The 26,868-nt window shown below is 41.3% G+C and overlaps 1 protein-coding gene across 1 annotated transcript in view; it reads right to left on the bottom strand.

Annotated features, from left to right (window-relative positions):
• Positions 1-276: 276 nt before the first annotated feature.
• Positions 277-26,868, bottom strand: part of Clip1 (CAP-Gly domain containing linker protein 1) — a 58,927-nt gene continuing 32,335 nt past the window's right edge. The window contains exons 7-16 of the mRNA XM_070024785.1: positions 22,122-22,319; positions 21,494-21,597; positions 19,945-20,005; positions 18,126-18,158; positions 13,806-13,910; positions 6,496-7,440; positions 4,314-4,430; positions 2,344-2,401; positions 1,764-1,847; positions 277-473 (exon numbers count right to left, since the gene is read on the bottom strand). Coding sequence (XP_069880886.1) covers positions 277-473; positions 1,764-1,847; positions 2,344-2,401; positions 4,314-4,430; positions 6,496-7,440; positions 13,806-13,910; positions 18,126-18,158; positions 19,945-20,005; positions 21,494-21,597; positions 22,122-22,319 — 1,902 coding nt within the window. The remainder of the gene's footprint in view (positions 474-1,763; positions 1,848-2,343; positions 2,402-4,313; positions 4,431-6,495; positions 7,441-13,805; positions 13,911-18,125; positions 18,159-19,944; positions 20,006-21,493; positions 21,598-22,121; positions 22,320-26,868) is intronic.

Genomic DNA, 26,868 nt, shown 5'->3' on the forward strand with positions numbered 1-26,868 from the left:
GGGAGATAGGAAAGTATAAAAGACAACAACCCTGGGGCTGGGAATGTGGCTCAGTGATAGAATGCTTGCCTAGCATGCATGAAAGCCTGTGTCTGATTCCTTAGCACTACATACACAGAAAAAGCCGGAAGGGCACTATGACTCAAGTGGTAGAGCACCAGCCTTGAGCAAAAGCAGCTGAGGGACAGTGCCCAGGCCCAAAGTTCAAGTCCCGTGATTGGCCGGGGGACGGGGAGGGGAAGAGACAACAACCCGGAGCCTATGTCTTCTCAATATCTAGACACGGCCAAGCCTAACCATCAACATATCTACATACCTTTCTTTCAGACGCAACTCATCATTCATTTTTGTCAGCTGAGAAGAATTATCTCCTGACATCTTCATTATTTCTGCAATGTCATTTTCCAGTTTTTCCTTTGCCTTTATCAACTGTTCTTCTCTTTCATCCTGCTCTCTAAATTTGGCCTCCATATCTGAATACACAAAAATAGCACTTCTGACCAAGATGCATTGTACTCATAACATACCTTACAGAACTGTAACCTCTTTGTACAACTACTTAATAATAAAATTTATAAAAATAGCACCTCTGTATTAAGAGCAAGAAACATTTATTGGATACATCTTGCACTAGGGATATTGGCAGGTGCCAATCCCTAACCCTCAAGGAAATCACACAGGTGCCAATCCCTAACCTCAAGGAAATCACACTTTAGCAAAGACAAGACACCAAAAGGATAAAGAATAATGTAACAACAACAACAAAAAAAAATGTAACAGAGATAAGTGCTAAGAGAGAAAAAATGAAAGAAGGGGAAAGACATGCAGATCTTAGAAGTAGCCCCTCTGAGATAAGTGACACTTAAGTAAATATATGAAACAAAGGAGGGAAGACAGAAAGGCAAAGGCAAAAGCTGTGGGGCAGAACCATGACTGAAGTGTCCCTATCACCAGGAGGTGGATGTGGCCAGAGTGGAATGAGCAAGGGGAAGGACAGTCTAGGTTGAAAGCCTCCAGGCAATGGGGCTTGATGAGGGTAAGACAGAGTGAGATGGGAACCACTGAACAATCTTGGGCAGAGAAGTGACATGATCTGACTGCAGCTGTGATTTTAAGAGGCAGCAAGAGGATCCATGGAAAGTTCAGGAACAGACTCGGCTACAGAGCCTTCCTCAAAATAAAATTCTAAAAAAGATAAAAAGGATCACTCTATCTGCTGTGTTGAGTACAGAAGGAAGTGGGAACAAAGACAGGAAGTGAATGGTCAGCTGTTAAGGTTACTCATATATAAGACCCTTTTGACTCGGATCAAAGATAGCGGGAGTGGCCAGGTGCCAGTGGCTCATGCCTGTTATCCTAGCTATTCAGAAGGTTGAGATCTGAGGATCATGGTTCAAAGCCAGCCCAGGCAGGAGATTCTTATCTCCAATTAACCACCAGAAAACTAGAAGTGGCACTGTGGCTCAAGTGGTAGAGAGCTGGCCTTGAGCTGAAGAGCTGAGGGACAGTGCCCAGGCCCAGAGTTCAAGTCCCATGGCCGACAAAAAAGAAAAGATAGCAGGAGTGATGGGATGTGTTAAATTCTCTTTTTGAAAACAGAAACGAGGACTTGCTGAGAATTGCAGATCTCAAATATTATATAACCATAATGAGTGAAGCAGTTATGCCTGTACAGTAGATCTGTTATTCTAACAAATGACAACTATCTCAATCCTAGCAAACCTACTGTACATAATCATTAGTCACCAGAGAAATCTCCTTACCTGTTAAATTTTCTTTCAACTTCTCCAATTCAGAAGACAGCATGTTAAACTCTTCTTCCTTTTTGTGTAATTTATTTACAGTTTCTATTTAAGATAAAGTTGAAAGTTTAATGTGTTTCATATTTAAGTCACTAGAACTTGTCTGACTTACAACCCAATCAAATCATACACTTGTGAGACCTAAGAATACAGGAATACTAAAAAGTCCCATTAAGAAGCACACCTGTGTACACCACCAATGAAGCAAGTAAGCCTCTCTGCCACCTCCCCACAGCTGTATGCCAAACAGGCCCGGGCATGCCTTTTTCACATATCTCTTATTCCAACTGAAATTCAAGAGAGCTGTCAATGATGAAAGCTTAATTAATACATTCCCCAGGAATACTTACATTTTAATATGGGAAAAGAGAAGAAAGAATGAGGAGTTTGAGGCTTCTGGAAGCCTATGGAATGCAATATTCCTGCGTGCTGAAAAATTTAGGACTGTAAGACTTGACTAAAGGTAGTGTCTATTCTGCACTCAAGAGAGCAGCCACAGTGAGAGCAAGACATGTTCTGTTCTGACTTCAGTAAAACATACCTTGCATACTTTTCTGAACAGTGACTGCCTCTTCTGAAGCATCAGCAAACTTTTCTTTCTAAAGAGAAAGAACCAGATATTCACAATATAAGGATTTCAAAACATTAAGATAAAGAGTGTCTACTGGTAATAACTACAATACTATTTACTTTTTGTGGCTGATTTTGTTTGGTTAAATTAACATACTTAACTAATTAACTACCAAATGCATACAGTGCAATGCGCATATATGCATTTATAATTTGTGCATGTGCTGTGTATGAGCATGCATGTATGCCTATATACACATGTATGAACATGTACGCTTGCGTAAGTATACACAAGTACATGTAATACAGTGGTGCATGTGCAAGCTTTGTCATGGTGCTGACCCTCTAATAGCGACCTTCTCTTCAGAAATCTTCCTGAGACAACAGAGTTCTGGATTTCTGCCCCCCTCCCCCCCCATTTTTTCCAGAGCTGAGGACTGAACTCAGATCTTGTTTACTTGGGCCAGGCAAGTGTTCTTCCACTGAGCTAAATCTCCAATGCTGAATTCTTTATATTTCTGAGAAGTTTTATATCCTGAGAAGCTTGAACTAGATTTGAGTCTTAGTGTAGTATGAACATGAGTCCACAATTTTTTAAACTGAAAAGGTTCACAGGTTAAGGGCATCAAAACACAGAATGGCGATTCCCAAGCCAATTTTTCCTCAAAATTTAATAGCAAAAATATTATATACCAGACACATCAGATAAATAGAATTTTGAATTTTACTTAAATAATTGAAATAGCTACTACTGAACAACACAACTATATGATTACCACTGGGTTTTTTTGTGTGTTTTTTGTTGTTGTTAGTGGTGGTGGTGGTGGTCGTGGGGCTTAAACTCTGGGCCTGAGTGCTGTCCCTTAGCTCTTCAGCTCAAGGCAAGCACTCTACCACTTGAGCCACAGTACCACTTCTGGTTTTCTGGTGGTTTATTGGAGATAAGAGTCTCACAGACTTTCCTGCCCTGGGTGGCTCTGAACCATGATCCTCAGATCTCAGCCCTCTGAGTAGCTACAATTATAGGCCTAAGCCACTGGCACCCAGCCACTAAGTTTTTGTTTTTTTTTTAAGGTATTCACCTTGATCCACCACTGTCATTAGCAAAAATATCTAGTAAGTTGAGAAATGCAAGGTAAGTGGAGGAAGTATGGTTTCTCCTATCTAGTTTCTCTGTAAGCTTGTATCTTTCCTCTCCATGCTACAGGGGGACCCACAGTTCACTATTCACAATGATCAGCCTTATACAAAGTTGGGTTTTGATGTAAAAAAATTGGAAAGGAAAATGTTGAGAAAAGATTTTTAAAAAATGTCTCTCTAGGAAAAAAAAATGTAGAAAGGAAAAGTAATTTCCTAAGGTATAAGACAATTAAGCTTTAAATACATGATATAACATCCTGCCTCATCAACAGATTGCCCTGAGTCCAAGATGGCGGGTGTGGGGAGTGGGGTGAAGAGATGGGAGTGGGGTGCCTGGTCCCCAAAGTCAACATGAATGAAACCCAACCATGCTGGATGTGTAACTGTGATTGTCTGTGTTCAGTAAAACTGATCAATGACGTTTCAAAGCAGTGCTCTATCAGAGGCAAGGAAAAGATGAAAAGAAGAAAGGAAAGTAATACCTACCTTTACTGCTAGTGAGTCCTGATCAGATTCCCCTGAAGGTCTGTTTGGTTGTTTGGCTGGTTTTTGTTTTATGAGACTGGGTCTCACTATGAAACTGAAGTTGGCCTCAAATTCTCGATCCTCCTGTCTCAGCCTCCCAAGTGCTAAGATTACAGGCATGCTCCCACAGGTATTTATCAGTCAGTAACTAATGTACTCAATTTAAATCAAGATTTTGAAGGAGAAAAGAAATAGCTGCAGTATCTCTTTATGGACTTTTTTTTAAACAGGAAATAGCCAGAAACCCTGATTTTCAGATACCCAACAGGTACTTACCAAAATATGAAGTTCTTTTTCCAAAGCCTCTTTGACTTGGCTGACTTCACTCAAATTGTCCTGAAGGTTAGTAAGCTTTAGCTCTTGCCCCTGGAGCTCTTTGGTAATGCTACTAGCCTAACATACAGAATTACATGGTATAGAAGCAAATGAATGAAAAGGAAACAAAAAAGAATGATAAAGAAAAACAAACAAATGTAAAAAAAAATCTATGAGAAACAAACACAACAAAACAAAACTGAAAGGAATAAAAAGTTTTTTTTTTTAATTCTAAGAATCCAGTAACTTTTTAAAGAATCAATTCTAGATATGATTGTCTAATGGCTATTTTTAGAAAGTTAAAGATACATTTCAATACTTGGCCCATTTATTTCTAGAGTTCAAAAATCTTAATGCTGGGGATATAAAGAGCCATGCTTGTTAGCATGCTCAAGGGCTCTAGGCTCATTACTCAATTCCCTCCTCCCCAAAGTCCTTAAGATAGAAATGGCGGGTATATTATAAGAGTATTTTTTTTTTGGGGGGGGGGGTCAGTCATAGGGCCTGAACTCTGGGCCTGGGCGCTGTCCCTCAGCTCTTCAGCTCAAGACTAGCGCTCTACCACTTGAGCCACAGCACCACTTCCAGATTTCTTTGCTTATGTGGTGCTGAGGAATGGAACCCAGGGCCTCATGCATGCAAGGCAAGCACTCTACCACTGAGCCACCTTCCCAGCCCTAGTGGTCTGTATTATTCACCATACTTTTGGCATATAAAATATTTAAAATTTTTAAATATACTAGAAAATAGCCATCAGAACTCAGTTTTCATTAATTTTTTTTGGGGGGTCGGTTGTGGGGCTTGAACTCAGGGCACTGTCCCTGAGCCTCTTTGTACTCAAGGCTAGCACTCTACCATTTGAGCCACAGCACCAATTTTCAACAGTTAAATGGAGATAAGAGTCTCACAGGGACTTTTCTGCCTGGACTGGCTTTGAACTGTGATCCTCAGATCTCAGTTTTCTGAGATCTGGGCCTGAGCCACCAGCATCCAGCTCATTAAATCATAATATGAAAAAGCAGCCCAACCATCAGCTACAGAGTCTCTTCTGATTAACTTTTGTTTTAACTGGTATTTCAGAATCACATGAGGAAATCAGAGAAAAATTTCCTGTAGCTAGTTTTGCTATTTGTCCTCATCTGTCCATCGTAACACTTCCATCTCTGCCAATAGAGCAGCTTGTCTTGCAGAAAGCTCACAACAGTCAGCATCAGAACAAGTACCTCAACTAGTGACAGGACTGGGAGAAAAACCTCAATCAAGTGACTTTCCTTAAAAGCACTTGTTATGCTATCAGCGAAAGTTCTGTATGCTGCCCCATGCCTTGACAAAATGTACTTAACCAGTTGTCCTTCAAATACACTTTTTTTTCTGTCCCAGTGTCAGGACTTAACTCAGGGTCTGGATGCCTTCCCTTAGTGTTTCTGCTCAAAGCTGGTGCTCTACCACTTGAGCCATAGCTCCATTTCCCAGATTTTCCTCAAAAAGAGGATATTGTCTTCAATGTGGCATGGAAGAAACTCCAATGAAAACAAAGTAGGAATGCAAAAGCCACTGGGCTCTTGACCTTTCATCTGCTGTGAATGTTACTCATCACACTGTGTTAATTTACAGTAGTTGAAAACAGAGTTCTTATTACACTTTTATATGATGTGGGTGTAAACTAAAGAAATGACTTCATATGATTTTGGTGTTTTTTTTTTGAAACACAGTCTTGCTGAATAATCTGAGTAGGCTTTAAATTTACAATCCGTTTGCCTCAGTCTTTTGAATGCTGGATCACAGGCATGAACCACCATGCCAGCCAATCTTATGAATTTCGATGTCACTCACACATTTACCTTCACACCAGGGTCTCTGGGACATTAAGCTTAAACAGAGGTCAACCTCACTACCCAGGGATAAAGGAACCAGATTCTAGGACATCAATATAAATCCACATCTGATCAGACCATTATTTTCTCTAATCTCCTCAGATGAAACCATATTGAGATCCTTAGAAGATACTCAACTGGATGGGCCATGCAATTTGTTTCCATGAAATCAGCAATTTGGGGTGAATGACCTCAACTCAAAAGTAACAACGCAAAACAAGAATAACAACAGAAAAGAAAAGAAAGGATGGAGGATTGTCAATACAAACCTTGCCACTTTCGGCATTCTTTTCAATCTCTAAAGTTTTAATCTGTTTCTCAGCTGCCTCAAGCTGCTGTCTAAGGGTCTCAATTTCCGATTTACCTTCGGAACTGGCTTTCCGAAGTGCATCAAGATCCAAGAGCTTTTCTTCAGCAGCCTTGAGCTGTGATGTAAAATTACCAATGACTTTGGCTTGTTCATTGCACTTGGCTTGCAGAACCTCTAGCTCTTTTACCTTTATTTCAGCCTCCTGCAATTTGTTTAATGTGTCTTCCATTTCCACTAGATGCTGGTCTTCGGCTTTGTCCAGTCTAGATTTGATGGCCTCCAGGTTGTCCTCCTTTTCCTTAATGATTGCCATCAGTTTAGACTTCAGAGCTTCTATCTCTTTAGCATGAGCAGACCGTTCAGAGTCTTGTTTATTCTGCAGACTTTCTATTTCATGCTGGTAATCTAGTCTCAATCTCTCTATTTGTGTCTTTAACTCAGCAAACTCGGCCGTCTCTGTTCCAACCCCTTTGCTAAAGGACACCTTCAGCTCCTCCATTGCCTGCTGGTGGGATGCGATGGCGGTTTCTAGCTTAGACTTCCACAGAGCTATCACATCTGAGTTCTCCTTGTTAGCATGGTCAAGCTTGCCTCTCAAGGACTCATTCTCTTTGGAAAGCTTCTCTGTGGCTACATGCAGAGCCTTTATTTCCTTCTGAAATGTCTCTTCCCGAGATCCAAAATGATCCTTCAGTGAAGTTATTTCTTTCTGGTGGTCAGTATGGGTGGATTCTAACTTTTCTTGCAAAGAGCTTATTTCTTGCAAAAGGGACAGCGACATATCCACATCTCCAACAGGTTTACTGGACTCTAGCCTTCTTCGGAGCTCAGCTACTTCCTGTCCTCTCAATGCTAGGTCTTTTTCTAGTTCCATTATACGAGACTTTTCTGACACAGTAGCCACCTATTAACAGCAGTCCAAAGAAAAAAAGTTCATTTAAATAACAAAGCACTGATAAACTTTCTTTTGACAGTGAAGATCTTTACAAACTTAATGTTGTTTTTTTCTCTGGGCCTGGGTGCTGTCCCTCAGCTCTTCAGCTCAAGGCTAGCACTCTACCACTGGAGCCACAACGCCACTTCCAGCTTTTTTTGCTTATGTGGTGTTGAGGAATTGAACCCAGGGCCCCATGCATGTGAGGCAAGCACTCTCCCACTGAGTCACCTTCCCAGACCAAACTTATAAATGTTTATGAATTAATCACTGTGACAATGGCTTAAGCCCAATTCTGGTAGCTCCAATTTAAAATTACAAACTTCGGCAAATTTCTACAACTTTGAGATGCTTAAAAGAATCTAAAAATGGATACTGAGCTTAATTTACTCCAGTAATACTTGCTTTTCCTCTAAAGAAGCTGAAGTCAGGAAAGTAACCATTAACTGATAGTAAGATAACACTTCCCAGTTATATCCGCTCCTTACTTGGCTAGTTTTTCTACTCCTCACTGCCCAGGCTGCATAAATGCTTCTGTACCTGTGCTTGATGATGTACTGGCCACATACAACCCTAAGGACTAAAATGTGGCTCATTTCATCTGATGTGACATCAGGTTTTGAGAACATAAGAGAAAAAAGAACTATATATATATATATATATATATATATATACACACATATATAATTATATATGTAGATACAGGTGTGTGTGTATATATATATATATATATATGTAGATATGTACACACACACACATACATATTTTTTCTTTTAAAGCCAGTACTGAGGCTTGAACCCAGGACTTCTCACTCTCACTTGGCTTTTTTGCTCAAGGCTGGCACTCTACTACCTGAACCATATCTCCACTTTTTTTTTTGTTGGTCATGGGGCTTGAACTCTGAGCTTGGGTGCTGTCCTTGCGCTCTTCAACTCAAGGCGAGCGCTCTACCACTTGAGCCATAGTGCCACTTCTGGTTTTCTAGTGCTTTATTAGAGATAAGAGTCTCACGGGGCAGAGGCGGGGGACGGGGGGGGGGGGGGGGCGTAGTCTGGGAAGGTGCTCAGTGGTAGAGTGCTTGCCTCACATACATGAGGACCTGGGTTCGATTTCTCAGCACCACATAAGCAGAAAAATCCAGAAATGACGCTGTGGCTCAAGTGGTAGAGCGCTAGCCTTGAGCTGACAGCGCCCGGCCCAGAGTTCAGGCCCCACAACTGACCCCCCCCCACCAAAATAAAAAAAGCACACATCTCCTTCAGCCGGGTGCCAGTGGCTCACGCCTGTAATCCTAGCTACTCAGGAGGCTGAGATCTGAGGATCGTGGTTCAAAGCCAGCCCAAGCAGGAAAGTCAGAAGACTCTGATCTCCAATAAACCACTGGAAAACCGGGAGTGGCACTGTGGCTTAAGCAGTAGAGTGCTCGCCTTGAGCTGAAGAGAGCAGGGACAGCGCTCAAGCCCAGAGTTCAAGCCCCACGACCGACCTAAAAAAAAAAAAGTCTCATGGTGTTTCCTGCCTGGGCTGGCTTTGAACTGTGATCCTCACATCTCAGCCTCCTGAGTAGCTAGGATTACAAGTGTGAGCCACTGGTGCCCGGCTATCTCCACTTTTTTTTAGGGTTATTTGGAGATAAGTCTCTTGAGTTTATTTGCCTGGGCTGTGTCCAAACTGAGATTCTCAGATCTCAGCCTTCTGAAATAGCTAGGATTATAGGTATAAGGCAACTGCATCTGATACCTTATTAACAATTTTAATGTTAATAATCTTTTCATGATGAAATTGTATTTTAGATAAACTATTATTAAAATTTCAACTGTGGCCAGGTGGCAGTGAATCATGCCTGTCATCCAGCTACTCAGGAGGCTAAAATCTGAGTATTGTGGTTCGAAGCCAGCCAGAGCAGAAAATTCCCCTTAAGACTCTGATCTCCAATTAACCACCCAAAAACTGGAAGTAGCTCTGTGGCTCAACTCAAAGTGGTAGAGAGCTAACCTTGAACAAAAGACCTTAGGAACAGTGCCTGAGTTCAACAGACCCTGAGTTCAAGCCCCACGACCACCACCACCAACAACAAAGTTTTCAACTGTACCTTACCGAACAGTTAATGTGGGTAGTATAAAATCATAAATTCTGCACATGTGGCTGGAATGACCCTTCCATTGGCTAACACTGGTATTACTATCATGTACTCCAGTGAATAATATGCTGCCCATAGAATAAAGGCCTCAACTGGATAGAGAATTACTAACTTTTCTTTAAATGACAAAGAAGGACTACTTACCTGCAATAAGCATTAGAATCGTACAGAAGGACTCCTTTATGGACTTTATAATTGTATCAGCATTTTGATGTCTGTACCTCAACCTCATTTCCTAACCCAGTGGTTCTCAACACTAGAGTATATATAATCACCTCAAATGTACACCTAAAATGCAAAGTCCCATATATTACCACATATTTTTATTCTTTTTGAGATCTGGAGGTTTTTAAATAAACACCCCCGAGCTTAACCTGCATATCATTTTAGTCTTAGAAAATTATTCCCCACTGCTACTGAGGCAATTAGCTCAGTACATGGAATACATGAAAAAGGGTAGCTTCTGGTATTAAAATCATTTGATTGACCTGGGAAATAAAAGGGAACACAAGTAATTCATAAATATCAGTGATCCCAAATTTCAAGGATCAGAACTACTCCAATTTCAGACTCCTCTCCCACACTGCCTATATTGGGACAGAAAATACAGACAAGTTTTCTCTGCCCAGGACACACATTCTAATACTGATAAGACATCTAGGAAAAAGAGGACAAAAAAGTATGAGGGTCTCTGAAACTGCATAATCAACCACTCAGAATCCTAGAGCTGAATAAAATCACTGTTCCTCAGGGTCATTATAGAGGCTTCAGGTTAAAGGTGTTAATTAATTCTTATGCTATTAATTAAGGGAGTAAGAGTCCACAAGTTTGCTGCCTAAATAAGATACAAATAATAATAATAATAAAAACCCCTGCACCTGTCATCCTAGCTACTCAGGAGGCTGAGATCTGAGGACCGTGGTTCAAAGCCAGCCTGGGCAGGAGAGACTGTGATACTCGTATCTCCAATGAACCACCAGAAAACCAGAAGTGGCACTGTGGCTCAAGTGGTACAATGTTCACCTTGAGCTGAAGAGCTGAGGGACAGCGCTCAGGCCCAGAGTTCAAGCCCCACAACTGACAAAAACAAAAACAAAAACAAAAACACACTGCTGCAGTCCAGTGGGGGTACTAGTTCTAGGTAACAAGGCAAATTGAGAGAATGCCAAGTAAAAAGTAAATGAAAATATTAACACGACTCTTTTGTGGGGACAGTACTGGGGTATGAACTCAAGGTCTCATGTTTGCTAGGTAGTAAGTAGCTCTACTTCTGAGCCATGCATCAAGACCTTCCTGCACTGGTTATTTTGAGATGAGGTCTTGGTTTTTGTCTAGGAGGCACCAGTACTGCACAATTTGCCTATTTTCTGTTTGTTTTAACAGGGATGACAGGCATGCACTACCATGCCTACCTTCTTATTTGAAATGGAACCTCGAGGACTTCCTGCCCAAGTTGGCCTTGAACTGCAATCCTCCTGATCTCAGCCTGCCATGTAGCTTGGATACCAGGCATATGCCACCGCTCCTATTACTGATGAGAAGGGGTCTTAAACATCTGTCCATGCTGTCCTCAACACAACCTTCCTAATCTCCCAGGTAGCTAAGCAACCAAGCAACATGAATACCTATCTTTTCTTTTCTCTTCCTTTCTTTCTTGTCTTTCTTTCTCTCTCTCCTTTCTTTTTTTCTTTCTTTCTTTTTCCAGTCCTGGGGCTTGAACTCAGAGCCTGGGTACTGTCCCTGAGCTTCTCTGTGCTCAAGGCTAGCGCTCTACCATTTGAACCACAGCACCACTTCCAGCTTTTGCTGTGTATGTGGTACTAAGGAATTGAACCCAGGGCTTCATGCATGCTAGGCAAGCACTCTACCACTACGCCACTTTCTTAGCCCCAACATGACTATATTTTATGTGGCATTTTCACATATGTAATAGCACTTCTTTTTTGGTAGTACTGTGGTCTGGACTCAGGACCTTATAGGCACTCTCTCCTAACTAAGGAACAGCCTAACTAAGGAACTACACTTCAATTTGAAATTTTATTTTCCCTGCCATTGGTCAAAACTAAAAGGCAAGAGGCATAGCTTATTCTTCTTCCTATTTCTACAGCATCAAGCAATGTTCATAAATTGTATTCCCTGGCTAAAAAGAATTTTAAGCACCTCCTAAGAAGGAATGGAGTGATATGAAACTTACCATGGGTCACTGGTTATTTCATACTTGGCAATCTAAGAATGAATACCAATAACAGAAGACAACACAGGGCTTTTTTATGGGAAGATGTAAGTTTTAATTTTAAATAGTTGGTTGAGCCATGTCTTAGATAGATGCCTTTTTATCTAAAGCAAAAAAGAAACCAGGTGCCAGTGGCTCACGCCTGTAAACCTAGCCACTCGGGAGGCTAAGATCTGAGGATCATGGTTCAATGACAGCCCTTCTTGCTTGTGAAAATCTTACCTCCAATTATCTACCAAAAAGCCAGAAGTGGAACTGTGGCTCAAGTGGTAGAGTACCAGCCTTGAGTAAAAAGTCAGGGATAGCGCCTAGGCCCTGATTTCAAACCCCAGGACCTGCACAAAAATTAATTAATTAAATAATAAAAAGAAAGCATCAAATTTAGTTGCTGACAAAACTAAGATATGGGAGAGGAGTTTAGAAGTGAAAAGCACAAATATTTTTATGTCATCATCCAGTTGCATCAAAGGATCTACACATCTTATCAGTCCCTTTTATTTCCCAGATCAACTTTTTGGGTCTCAGACAATGAAGAAACAGCACCAAAATTATGCTTCTTTCTTTTTCTTACCGAATACAGGAGAAGTCATTTAAAAACCTTTTCAATAAAAAACCTTTTTTATTGACTAAAAACCTTTTCAATAAAAACATGATTGAGGGTTGGGAGGTGGCTCAGTGGTAGAGTGCTTGCCTTGCATGCCTGAGGTGCTGGGTTCGATTCCTCAGCACCATATAAGCAAAAAGAAAAAAAGAAAAAAGAAGTGGCGCTGTGGCTCAAGTGGTAGAGCACTAGCCTTGAGTTGAAGAGCTGAGGGACAGCGCCCAGGCCCAGAGTTCAGGCCCCACGACCGGACCTCCCCCCACCCCCCACCAAAAAAAAACATGATTGAGAAAGATTACTCTATTTTCTAGATTTTTAGATCAATGATTTCTCAACAAATTTGTACGAATACTAGTGATTTGAAAAAAAATCAGGACAACAAATTTGATCAAATAAGAACTTTTGAAACTTTAAAGTTAAGGACAATCACAGTCAAATTCATGATGTAAAGGTTATATGTGAATATTTTATTATGTGACTCCAGTTACCTCTTTCAGCACAATAAACTCCATCTGATGGTGGTTAAGAGCACAGATTAGAGGCAAAAGGCCTAAATGCAAATCCTGGCTCCTCTATTACTCTGAGTTTGTGGCCTTGAGCAAATTAACCTCTCTGTGCTCAGTATCAGATACAAAAGGGGAATATTCTTTACTACTAGGGTTGTGGTGAGAATAGTACTTGCAAAGCACTGGTACATGGCATGATATAAGCATACACAGGTGTTCAATATGTAAGTGAACAAAAACAGGCTCCAAGGGCCAAAGTTACATATTGAACTGGGGACAGTAAGAAGTTATTCTGTTCCCAACATATATGTCCTTCCTAACTACTGAGATGTCAATTTTGTGGGCGACACAAAAGAGGTAGATATGAAGAAAAATCAGCTATCATTAAGGCTAAAGTTCTTAAGTCAAATTAAAAAGAGCCAATGTTTCCATTTCCTCTCCCCAACAGTGTAGGGGAAAGGCAAGAAATAAACATAAATTGTTTAGAAACCCATTAACTAGGAATATGAGAACAAGAGGACAATTGACTGCTTGTGGAAAACTGAAGAAAAGTGTTTCAAAGAATTAATAAAAGAATCTCAAGTGCAATTGTGGAATTCATATTGTCTATGTAGTTGTAAAGTTTCTTATCTTCCATTTTAGTTGGGTTAACCAAAGGAATGAGTTCTTCACTTCAGACAAAAGATCAAAAGAATACCTGTGCCTTCCCTGTGCATATAAAGATCTGAGCAATACTGAGAGCAAACTCAGGTTGAACCACTGGGTCAAGGCTCAGGCTGATAGCAAGGCAGGTCACCCGAAGTGTCCACCATTCACACGCATGGGGCTGCTTCATTAAGTAGTGAAAACCATTACCCTAGTGTCTTCTAACTCCCTCTGGAGTTTGTCAGCTTTGGTCTTTTCAAAGAGTAGGCTCTGTTCAAGCTCCTTAATGCGGGCATGCTCCAGTTTGGTCTGCGTCTGTTAGTAAAAAGGAAGAGGAAGAAAACACAACAGTGCCACCATGACATGCCAGCACAAGAGGAGAGAGAGCGGCATGCAGAGCCACCAGTACCCTTCTGCCAAAGGATGAACAAAAGGGGTAATGGAGAAAGGAAGAAGATGGAATTGCGAGGAGTGGGTGAGGATGGATGCTATACATAAAAGGGTGAAGGTAGGCAGAGGACATGAGCTAGTCTGTTGAAAAAGGAAAAAATGGAAAACATGTGAGGCAGGATGGAGTGTAAAATGCATGCAGCCAAAAAATGTTATATTGATAAGTGAAGTATATCAGCACAAATTAGAATAGTTAATAGTCCTCTAAAACTATCATCTTCCCTCCATCCCAAAATGGCTACTTGACATTAAGTGTATGCAACCGCTTTGATGACTTCAAAGGTAGACTGGGCATTGGTGGCTCACACCTATAATCCTAGCTATTCAGGAGGCCTAGATCTGCCAGCTTGGGCAGGAAAGTCCATGAGACTATTATCTCCAACAAACTACTCAAAAAAATTCAGGCCGGGGCGCTGGTGGCTCACAACTGTAATCTTAGCTACTCAGGAGGCTGAGATCTGAGGATCGCGGTTCAAAGCCAGCCTGGGCAGGAGAGACTGTGAGACTCCTATCTCCAATAAACCACCAGAAAACCGGAAGTGGCGCTGTAGCTCAAGTGGTAGAGCGCTCGCCTTGAGCTGAAGAGCTGAGGGACAGCGCCCAGGCCCATAGTTCAAGCCCCACGACCGACAAAAAAAAAAAAAAAAAGTGGCCCAACTCTCAGAATAATCTTTTAATCTTTGCTGACATATATACACACACACACACACATATAGTATATACATACAAACATACATACATACATACATATATAGTGTATATATATATATATACACACACACATATATGTATATATATGGCAAAGACAATGTGACAATTCACCAAATGTTCATGTCTTCAGAGCCAACCTTCTGACCTGACATATAATTTGCCATGAGCAAGGGCCAAGAATTAACCTTACTAAATGAATTTTAAAAATTGAGCTAGGGCTGGGAAGGTGGCTCAGTGGTAGAGCGCTTGCCTTGCATGCTCAAGGCCCTGGGTTCAATTCCTCAGCACCACATAAGCAAAAAGAAAAAAGCCGGAAGTGGCACTGTGGCTCAAGTGGTAGAGCGCTAGCCTTGAGCTGAAGAGCTGAGGGACAGCGCCCAGGCCCAGAGTTCAGGCCCCACGACTGGACCAAAAAATAAAAATAAAAATAAAATTGAGCTAAAGAAATCACAGCAGTGGCCTCTGTTGGAACAGGTGAGAGGTGTCTGGGCAAGGTTCCCATCCACATTCTCACACAGGGTGGGAAGGAGCCCCAAAAGTTCTAATTTCTTCCAACAGGGACTTTTCACACTATCTATGTGTGGGTGCAGAGGTTGGGGAAAACATTTTATCTCCCAGTCTCTGTCTTTTGAGTCTCTTAAGAAACAAAGAGTAGGGGCTGGGAAGTTGGCTCAGTGGTAGAGCGCTTGCCTTGCATGCATGAGGCCCTGGGTTCGATTCTTCAGCACCACATAAGCAAAACGAAAAAAGCCAGAAGTGGTGCTGTGGCTCAAGTGATAGAGCACTTGCCTTGAGCTGAAGAGCTGAGGGACAGTGCCCAGGCCCAGAGTTCAGACCCCACGACCAGACCCCCCCAAAAAAAGAAACAAAGAGTAGCCGGGTGCCGGTGGCTCACGCCTGTAATCCTAGCTACTCAGGAGGCTGAGATCTGAGGATCACTGTTCAAAGCCAGCCTGGGCAGGAAAGCCGTGAGACTCTTCTCTCCAATTAACCACCAGAAAACTGGAAGTGGTGCTGTCGCTCAAGCGGTAGAGCACTCGCCTTGAGCTGAAGAGTGCACTGAAGAGTGCAGGGATAGCACCCAAGCCCAGCGTTCAAGCCCCATGACCGACCAAAAACAAAAAAAAGAAAGAAAGAAAGAGTAAAAATTTATCTCAAACTGAAAGGGACTAATTTTCATTCTAAAATGAAGTTGTTTGTACCAGCTCAGAGGTAAGTAAAGTAGGAAATAGTGACAACACAAACATCACAGTGAGATCCAGGGCCTTGAAGGCCTCTCAGGCACTCTGAGTTCCCTCATTATGCACTCAGATCATCTGCCGGAAACCCAGAAGGTACCCTTTTCATACCAGGCTCATGATATCAGTCTAAATGTATCTCTTAGCCCACCCACCTCCTCTACCCAAGAGGCCACCATGGACTAAAACCCACTCAGCAGCTGCAATTACTTGGATTAACTTAAATATTCTGTGGTTCATGCTGTCCTGGGTTGTCAGTTCGGATAATTACAGACAACGAGAAAATGACAACAAAGGTCAAATGACACCAAGTAGAGCAGAGCTTGGGTAAAACGTGGGAAATGAAAGCACAATTATGTCTTCACCCACTCCGCTGGTGGTACATTCGAAGAGTTACTTTGTTTACGAACCAGGTATAAACAAGTCACCATGGGATATTTAAAAGGTAAATTTAAGAATTTCTAAATTCTCTGCTACATTCTTTACGCTTCTCAATAATATGATAAAATTCAAAACTTAATAGGATAGCCTCCTTGGTTGTTGACTTCATCTGCTTTCCTAAGAATCTAATCCAAATCTACAGTTGTGGTTACAGCTTCAGGAACTGGAATTCAAATTTAATAGAAAACTGCAAAAAGCAAGAACTCTTTCTTCTTTTGAACCTAAGTTAGGTGTCCTCCGGGAGAAAGGTCACTAAAGGGCAAACATCCATTTATTGTGGCCTTCTCCCTATTCAAAGATCTTCCCTCTAAGTCAGCCACACTCCTCACTGACAGGAATGCATACAAATGATTAGGGGCTCCACAGCAGCCCTTCACCGTCCTCAAGCAAGAGAATCAGCAATCTTCCTCCTTTCCACAGCCCATGTGAAAGTGTGACACTGAACAGGACAATACTCCCTTGTAACCTACTGCTTTCTTAGAATAAAGCATGGTATCCCAAGAGGAAAGTCCTGGGGCAAGGGCTTCAAAGGAAAGCAAAGGCCTTGTGAGAAGCACACAAAGAGGCAGCAGGGAGGTCCCATGCACACTGACACCAGAGGCAGGAGCCTGTTCTGGAAAGAGTAAAGAGACTCAGATCACTGAAGTAGCTTCGCAAAAAGGAACCCTTCAGAATGAAGACCATCTAATAAGTTCCATCTTGTCTATTTTAGCTGCTAAGAGATGGTTAAAAAAAATACTTGTTTTAATTCTGAGATCTTGTGTAAATAAACCAAGGCAAAAATCTTACAGGCTATATTCCACTGGCACCACAGCCAGCATGGCACTGCTCTCAAGCCCACTTTGGTAAGCTTGTTTTGCATATTAAATTTCAAAGGCAAGAATTAAAAAAATAGGCACATCCAGTAGTGCTGCTACTAGGAAAAGCTCCCTTCAATAAAAGTACATTTAAAACACACAGTAGCTAAGTGCAATGGTGTGTGTCTATAATCCCAGCTACCTGGGAGGCAGAAGGATCACAAGTTTGAGGCCAATCTGAGCAACTTAGTGAGACCTTGTCTCAAAATAAAACTAAAAGAAGGCCTAGGGGATAGCTCAGTGATGGACTGTGTGCTTAACACCACAAGAGAAAAATTAAAAATAAATAAATCACAGTATCTTCACTTTCACACACCAAGGAAAGCACTGTAGCAACAAATGAGGAGTTTAATTTCTTGTCAGTTGCAATGGCAGGTACTGGACAGCAGTGGGAGCACGTGTAAAGGCAATCGGTACTGGTGCCTCAGGATTCCTGCTCTAGATGAAGACCCAACAACTTAGAAAACCTCCTCCTGCATCTCTACAACTCCGTCATCTAATGTGCTCCATGCTTCTCATCAGCTATCATCCCTTAGAAGATACTATGAATTAGGTGAAGAAGGCTAGATCCTCAGACATTTTTTCCTCTTTGGCAAAAATCCTTCATAAATAAATATTTGCCTGTCCATTCAACAAATGAATGTATGAAACTCAGTGATCACATACAATTTCTTTAGGATACAAATGTGCTTTGAAAGCCACATGCACAGAATATTAAGGTCAATGCCCCAAGGTTGGAGTATGCAGTTAGTGTTTGAGTGTATCAATAAGCATTTTAATCTGGAATCAATTTGTGTTAAGGGAAATATCCACACAGTTAAGTGCCCTCTTACATTCTCAGGATCTTCAGAAATCTGGCTCTTTTGCTATCAGCAAAAAAATAAAAAAAATAAGCAACAACAACAAAAAAAAGAGATCCAACCAAAGTTTCAATATGTTAGGGTTTCAAGAAAACTTTGATTAATTTCAAGTGAGTTTATCAGACAGACTATACTAGCCTAGTTCTGATGTAAATATCTTAACCCACCCCACCCAAAAAACAGCAGAGGCTGTAATTCACATGAATTAGATGATGATATGAAACTTCTAATGAGACTGTGGAGTGTTTTTAAATGGATGAGCACAACACAAAAGTCAACTAAAGAATATGACTATATATGAAATGAATGAAGAATTTGTTTTCTATTGTTAATAAACCATTAAATTCTGGATCTTAACATAATTTAGAAAATATTCCCTTTACCCTTCTCCATTGAAGATACATTTATATCCAAAGAAATCAGAGTTTTTGTCTGGAAAGGCCATGATTTAAGTAGAGTGAGGGCAGCCAACAGACTCTAAATGCCTAAAATGTGTCTTCTGAAAACCAAAAGACTACTGCCATTTTTACGAAACGTTATAGAGTAAAAAAAAGCATTACAAGCTGGGCCCTAGTGGTTCATGCCTGTAATCCTAGCTACTCAGGAGGCTGAGATCTGAGGATCATGGTTTGAAGCCAGCTGGGGCAGGAAAGTCCGAGAAACTCTTCTGTCTAATAAACTACTCAGTAAATAAGCCAGAAGTGGTGCTGTGGCTCAAGTGATAGCGCATGAGCCTTGAGCAAAGGAGTCTAGGCAGAGCCTAGGCCCAAAGTTCAAGCCCCAGGACTGCCAAAAATAAATAAATAAATAAATAAATAAATAAATAAATAAATAAATAAATAAATAAATACAGATTCTTCAAAATTTGAAAAAGTAATTTATATTTATCATGTATCTGGCAGTGGCTTAAAAAGTATCAAAACCATTTAATTCTCATGTTTAATGTAAAATTATGAATTATTCCTAAAACTATGAATAGGTATATTCACTATGAATAATTATTGAGAGGCAAGAAACCTGGCTGAGCACTGATGGCTCAAACCTATAATCCTAGTTAATCAGATCTGAGGATTATAGTTCGAAGCCAACCTGGGCAGGAAAAGTCTATGAGACACTTATCTCCAATTAACCACCAGAAAACTGGAAGTGATGCTGTGCCTCAAAGTGGTAAGAGCACTAGCCTTGAGTGAAAGAACTCAAAGACAGCTCCCAGGCCCTGGGTTTAAGCCCCAGGACCGGTACCGCCCCCCTCCAAAAAAAAAAATACTGAGAGAGAGAAACCTGGGAGTCTTTAATTCCTCTTTCCTACTTAGGGGAGGAGCAGGAAATGTTTCTCTCTTTGCTTAAGTTGCCCCAGTTTATTCTTTTTTAAGAGAGAAAGAAAAAGAGGAAGAAATCTGACATTAAAGGAAATCTCTGTGAATTTTTAAATGCCAATAAGTAGTTGAGGAGCTGGCACAGTGTCTCACTTAGGACTGCCTTAAATTGCAGACACACTGCCAGATTTATGACCTGATTAAATCCAATTCATGGACTTGAATTTTCAAGCATGGAAGAGTAATGCACATTTTGCTTTGTCACAGAGATTGGGAAACCACAATCATGGGCTCAAGGAAAAACACCATCACCTCAGCTACAAAGTATCACTATAATCCAAATGGGCCAGAGGCAGGGTACCTGCTATTCTCTGAGCAGATTGTTCTGACCCCAAAGATCAGTAGAGGATCAATAGGTCACTCCTATTTTTCAATACTAGTACCCAAAAAGAATTTAGATAGTTGGAAGAGTTTACCTCAAGATCGCCTTTAGTAATTGATTCTTCTTCAACTCGGAACTGAAGGTCCTCAACCTTCCTGTGGAATAAAAGTAAAGCACATAAGTAACTAAGGGAGGGAACAGTCTGCCTTACCAACTCCACTTGGAAATGTGTAATCAGTAGTCTGGAGAACCAAGCAGGTGATGATAAAAAGAAATGCCTTGAGTCAAAGAGAATAGACATGGGTCTTCAGCGTTCTTCTAAACAGGAGTTGTACTCTAATAGTTTAGAAAACTGCAAAGGCTTATCCAGGAACTCATTTCAAAAGGCATGAGGTAGGAATTAAAAAAAACTGGTTTCCTTGCTCACAAACACCAGAAACTATCTATCAAAATAAAATCAGTCTAAAAAATTTTTTTTATGATGCCATAAAAAGATTTCAAAATTTAAGTGTATAATTTATGCTTTCCAATATAGAACACATAAGGCAGAGCAGTAAAGAAAACAATGCCACTCCCACATCTGATTTTTTTTTTTGTCAGTCATGGGGCTTGAACTCTGGGTCTGGGCGCTGTCTCTCAGCACTTCAGCTCAAGGCAAGAGCTCTACCACTTGAGCTACAGGACCACTTCCAGTTTTCTGGTGGTTAACTGGAGATAAGAGTCTCAGACTTCCCTGCCTGGGCTGGTTCTGAACCACAATCCTCAGATCTCAGCCTCCTGAGTAGCTAGGATTATAGGTGTTAGCTTCACATTTGATATTTTATAGAAGTTAACGGGTTTCTTGCATGGAGATCCCAGACTTAACACCTCCTAGATAATTTTAACATCTATTTCAAGATTAGAATAAAAGGATTCCTAGCTATTGAGGAGGCTGAGGTTGTGGTTTAAAGCCAGCCTAAGCAAGGAAGTCTGAGACCTATCTCTAATTAACCACAAAAAAAGCTGGAAGTGGAGCTGTGATTCCAGTGCTATCTCTGAGCAATAAAACACCCAGGACCAGCAAAAAAAAAAGGGTTGGGTGACAGTGGCTCACACCTGTAACCCTCACTACTTAGAGATCTGAGGATCATGGTTCAACCCCAGCCTAGTAAGGAAAGTTCATGAGACACTTATGTACAATTAACCACCAAAAAGCCAGAAACAGCTGTGCCTCAAGTGATAAGAGTGCTATCTCTGAGCAAAAAAGCTGAAACAGTTCCAGGCCCTGAGTTCAAGCCGCAGGACCAACACTCATCAGATGTAAGGATAAATTCACAAAGACTAGGTAACTATAACCTTAATATCCCCTCACCAGGAATAGCTCCAGAATTACCCTCAGAATACCAAATTGGAAACACCGGTTTAGCATCCAGGGGATACTTAATAAATACATGTTATAATGAATTAGGTTATTTTTAAATGATTCCAAACTTCTTGAATAAAGTCAATCGAAACACACTCTTCATCCAGCATGAGCTTGATTTTTGCTACAGACAAGTTGGTTCTTTGGTTTTAAGGGTGGACAACATCAAACTGCTGCCAGGAAACTTTTACTAAGAAAAGGAAAAGGCCATACTTGCACCAGAGAACACTTAAGAGATCACCTTTTCTCCTCTTCCAATTGATTGAGAAGTTCCACCTTCTCCCTATCAGCTGCTTCCACCATTGTTCGAAGCTGGTCCATCTTGGCCTCCAATTCCAGGACATGCTAGGGAAGTAGAAATGTCAGTGAGCAACCTATCTCTGGTACAGATACAGACCCAGGAAAGCATTACCATGGTAGATGGGCATCACTCTACAACCCTGTCACACTCGACTTTCTATTTTAATAGCTTATTCTCAACAGTAATACTAGAAACTACATGATGAAAAACCACACCATTCAGGCAACAAGGGACAATGTTACAACAACTCTCTTTCCAAAGGTGAAACATAAATTGATAGTAATCCACAAACAGGACCTGCTAAGGTCCTAGTAAACAAGTGACTTAACAGAGAGGGGTCCAAAGACTTAAGATATAAAGATCAAAAGGCTGACATAGAATCAAAAAGAGTAAAACTTCATTTTTATGACAATAGAAACTGATACATAAGTCACAGCTTTCCAGCAAAGAAACTGATAGTCATTTCTGTCTCAAGACTAACTCCCTGGCTCTGAGAACACATTTCGGCTTCCTCACTCCATTGAGAAACCATCACCATCTCCACAAGAAAGTCAGTGCCAGACTTCACCTGGTCATGCCCATCCCGGGCCAGGGCTAGCTCCTGCTCTATCTCCCCCACATGGCTGGTGGCCTTGGCCACCTCGGCCCGCTCCAGGTCCCGCTCAGCCAGCAGCTGCTCAATGTGCTGCTGTTTCTCCTTCAGTGCCTCCTGGAGGGCAGTGGTACCCGATATCTTGCGAGCATAGCGGGAAGAGGTTTCAGTCAACTGCAAAGGAAAGTCAGAGAGGTGAAGGGCGATGGTGCTATCAGGCAGGCAGGAAGCAAGCGATGCATGCACAGCAGGTTTCTCCTCAGCAAAGCAAAAGTGTTGCCCCAGCTCACAGGTTTGTGAAGTATTAGGGAAAGTAACGTATCAACATCAATGTGTAAGGTGACTATATGGCTCACAGTAGGTATTTGGAGCTTTGCTGCCTGGGTCTGGTAGGAATCTAGAAAAATTCCACAGTACCCACTTGACAGGCTTCTCTCAACTCCTTCAACTTGACCTTAATAGTTATCTTGTTGTTGGGCTGAAGGCATAGCTCATGTGGTCCAGCACTTGCCTAGTAAGTACAAGGCCTTGAATTCAAACTTCAGTACCACCAAAAAATAAAATAAATTATCTTCTTGTGATGAAATTTTGGGCAACTTTTTGATCCTGAGATTTGTCACTAAAACTTTCTAAAAGCTTCTTAATCTTCTATATACTATTGTAACAAAGAGACCAGCCTTTGTTGGGCACCAGTGCCTCACACACTTGTAATGTAGCTACTCAGGAGGCTGAGATCTGAAAATATGTTCAAGATGATGGTTCGAAGTCCAGCCTGGGCACAAAATTTCATGAGACTCTGATCTCCAATTAATCAGCAAAAAGTTAGAAGTGGAACTGTGACTCAAGTTGGTACCGTGTTAGCCTTGAACAAAAAAGCTTAGAGACAGTGCCCAGGCCATGAGTTCAAGTCCCAGGACTAGCAGAGAGAGAAAGAGATCAGCCTTGGAGCCACAAATTGTTCAACTGATTAAATTTTTATCAAGATTGTCTTCATCTTTCTTTCAAAAGAAAAAGCACAGAAGAGTTTCATCCAGGAATCCAGCCTCCAGAACTTCAATCCCATTCACTAAAGATATTTATAAATCAGCTATGATGAGTAAATGCTAGTTATATAAGGGTGGTGCCTTGTGTGGTATGTGTGTGTGCATGCATGTATATGTGTGTATGTGTATGTCAGAATATATACCCAGACACATATACATATGCCTTAAAGAATATATAATGTAAGCCGGGCGCTGGTGGCTCACGCCTGTAATCCTAGCTACTCAGGAGGCTGAGATCTGAGGATCGCGGTTCAAAGCCAGCCCGGGCAGGAAAGACCGTGAGACTCCTATCTCCAATAAAACCACCAGAAAACCGGAAGTGGCGCTGTAGCTCAAGTGGTAGAGCGCTCGCCTTGAGCTGAAGAGCTGAGGGACAGAACCCAGGCCCAGAGTTCAAGCCCCACAACCGACAAAAAAAAAAAAAAAAAAAAAAAGAATATATAATGTTGGGCTGGGAAGGCAGCTCAGTGGTAAAGCACTTGCCTTGCACGCCAGAGGCCCTGGGTTCGGAAATTCCTCAGCACCACATAAGCAAAAAGAAAAAAGCCGGAAGTGGCGCTGTGGCTCAAGTGGTAGAGCGCTAGCCTTGAGCTGAAGAGCTGAGGGACAGTGCCCACGCCCCAGAGTTCAGGACCCACAACTGGACCAAAAAAAAAAAAAAAAGAATATATAATGTGCCGGCCGCCGGTGGCTCATGCCTGTAATCCTAGCTACTAAGGAGGCTGAGATCTGAGGATCGTGGTTCAAAGCCAACCTGGACAGGAAAGTCCACAAGACACTTATCTCCAATTAACCACCAGAAAACCAGAAGTGGTGCTGTGATTCAAGTGGTATAGAGAGCTAGCCTTGAGCTGAAGAGCTGAAGGACAGCACCTAGGCCGAGTTCAAGACCCACAACCGACAAAAAAAAAAGATATGTATCTATATATCTATATCTATATCTATATATTATGTGTATGTATATCTATGTGTATATATGTGTGTGTGTATATATGTGTGTATATATGTATATATATATATACACACACACACACACACATATATATATTTATATACACACACACACACCATATATATTATATACACAACGTTGGAGGAATGAAAGAAGTTTGTTGGGGCTGAGAAGATGGCTCAGTTGTAGAGTGCTTGCCTTGCATGCATGAGGCCCTGGGTTCGATTCCTCAGCACCATATAAGCAGAAAAAGCTGGAACTGGGGCTGACGCTCAAGTGGTAGAGTGCTAGCCTTCAGATGAAGAGCTGAGGGACACCACACAGGCCCAGAGTTCAGACCCCACGACCGACAAAAAAAAAAAAAGAAGAAGAAGAAGTAGTTTGTGTAGGGCTAGGAAGGTGGCTCAGTGGTAGAGTGCTTGCCTTGCATGTATGAGGCCCTGGATTCAATTCCTCAGCACCACATAAGCAGAAAAAGCTGAAAGTGGCATTGTGGCTCAAGTGGTACAGCACTAGTTTTGAGCTGAAGACTCGAGGAATAGCCCCCGGCTCAGAGTTCAAGCCCCAGACCAACGAAAAAAGAAAAAAAAAAGTTTGTGGAGAAAGAGAAATAAAGGGTAGGGGGAAATGAGGAAGAAAAAAAGAACAGAGGAGAAGAAGGAGGGTCAAAGGGAGGGAGACCACTGGGATAGGGGGTCCTAGGACTCCAAGAATGTGTTCAGGGGCTGGGAAGGTGGCTTGGTGGTAAAGCGCTTGCCTTGCATGCATGAGGCCCTGGGTTTGATTCCTCAGCACCACAAAAAAAAAAAAAAAAAAAGCCAGAAGTGGCACTGTGACTCAAGTGGTAGAGTGTTCGCCTTGAGCTGAAGAGCTGAGGGACAGCGCCCAGGCCCAAAGTTCAGGCCCCACAACTGGATCCCCCCGCCAAAAAAAAGGGGGAGGGAGGAAGGGAAGGGGAAACAAAGGAGGAGGCTACAATGCTTATAAGAAATGTACTCATTATCTTGCCCATGTAATTGTAAGCCCTCTGTACAGTATTTTCACAATTAAAAAAAAAAAAAAGAATGTGTTCAGTTATGTCACCTGCTAATCCCTGGTGCTGTTAGCAGGTAACTGGACAAAGTAAATTATATTCTGTATACTAGGCTCTGAACGCTCCAAGTGAGGACCTGGCCTTCTCCCTTGACAAGCATTATCCAAGTCCTTGACTCGGCAGCCACTGGCTAGATCAATAGACTTTGCTTCATCTTCTGCAAACAAAACTTCATTTGTTGCCTGAATGTTCTCTTCATCAGTCTATTAAGCCCTCTTCACAGGGTGTAGACTGAAAAGGTAGTGAGTATCTTTCATTTAATAATTCAGCAATTGGACTCTATGAGAGCCAAAAAATGCAATAAAACCCAAGATGTCATGGAGGCTGGAGGATGGTGAGATGTCTCTTTGAAGAAAAAGTCTCAGTGCCCAAGGCGCTTGTCTGTTTCTTCTAAGAAAACTGTATACAACATTTCCTGCTCTTTTCTTAAGAGTCTTTAAGTCTGACTTTTCTATGTTTCTTGAATTATAATCCTTTTCATTTCTATGTTAAGCTATAGCTACAGGTTTAAAGAAATTACAAAAGAAATGTGGCAACTTAGATGTTCTTTGCTGCTTCATTTTGGGAAATTTTTTGAATTATATAAACATACTTGTAGGGAAGAGATTAGTTTTTGTCAGTCATTTGACCAATTTTCTACTTTAATTATATGTTTAAATTATACTCTTTCTTCCTAACAGATCTTCCTGAACATTAAATGTGAGGATCTCAAATCCTGTGCAGAGCTACCCAAGGGCCATTGGAGGGTACTGCAGGATGATTTTTAAATGTGTTTTAAAGGAAAACAGAGATACTGAAGAATTTTAGTTTACACCATGATGACTAGATCAAGGCAACAGAATTTCAACATTAGACTGTACTCCATTTCTTTCAATAGCAGGTCTTTGCAAAGCCAAGTTCTGACTACAGCCAAGACAAAAAGCAAGTATTGTGAAAAGCTAATGAAGCATGGGAAATGAAGGTCACAGTGATAAACAGTATTCCAAGGTTTAACAAGGTACCCAGTGCCCAATGGGTGCTTACTCCCAGTAAGTTACTGGGTATTAAAAAAATAAATTTGAACTTGAATTTTTAAACTAAATTTTAATCTTTCTTTCAATTTCACTGTACAAGGATAGAAATATATCTCTGAGCAAGAGAATTGAAATCATAGTTTCAATTATTTTATAACTTCTTCATACTCTTTCACAGTAATATTTGATTTAGAAACTATAGCCACCCTTCATAATGACACAAAAAACAAGTAGTCTCACAAGACACTTTCGTCTCTTTCAATAATTTTCTTCAATAAATAAAATGAGATAAGAGAAATTAGAACTGGTTTGCATGTAAGAAGAAAGACGGGTGGGAGCAGGACAATATCGTATTTCCCAATTGTTCTTAGAATAGCAGAGTAGACAACGTCCATATTGGAATTTGCTGAGCCTCTCTGAACAAGGCTTTGTCCACATGCTGGAGCTTGTTCTTCACTTCCTTCCACTCGCTTATTATGACTTCCTCAGAAAAGTCCACTGATATTTTTTCTAACGAGGATGTAGTCTTTTTTATGGGATGTAAACTGAAATAGTTCAAGCAGTATTTCTTTTTCCTGAACTTAAAAGGAAAAAACTCTGGCTGGAGGCATGCCTCAAGTGG

Source organism: Dipodomys merriami, unplaced genomic scaffold (genome assembly GCF_024711535.1).
Source record: "Dipodomys merriami isolate MVZ:Mamm:240054 unplaced genomic scaffold, mDipMer1.0.p SCAF_163, whole genome shotgun sequence".
In the NCBI taxonomy this organism is placed as follows: domain Eukaryota; kingdom Metazoa; phylum Chordata; class Mammalia; order Rodentia; family Heteromyidae; genus Dipodomys; species Dipodomys merriami.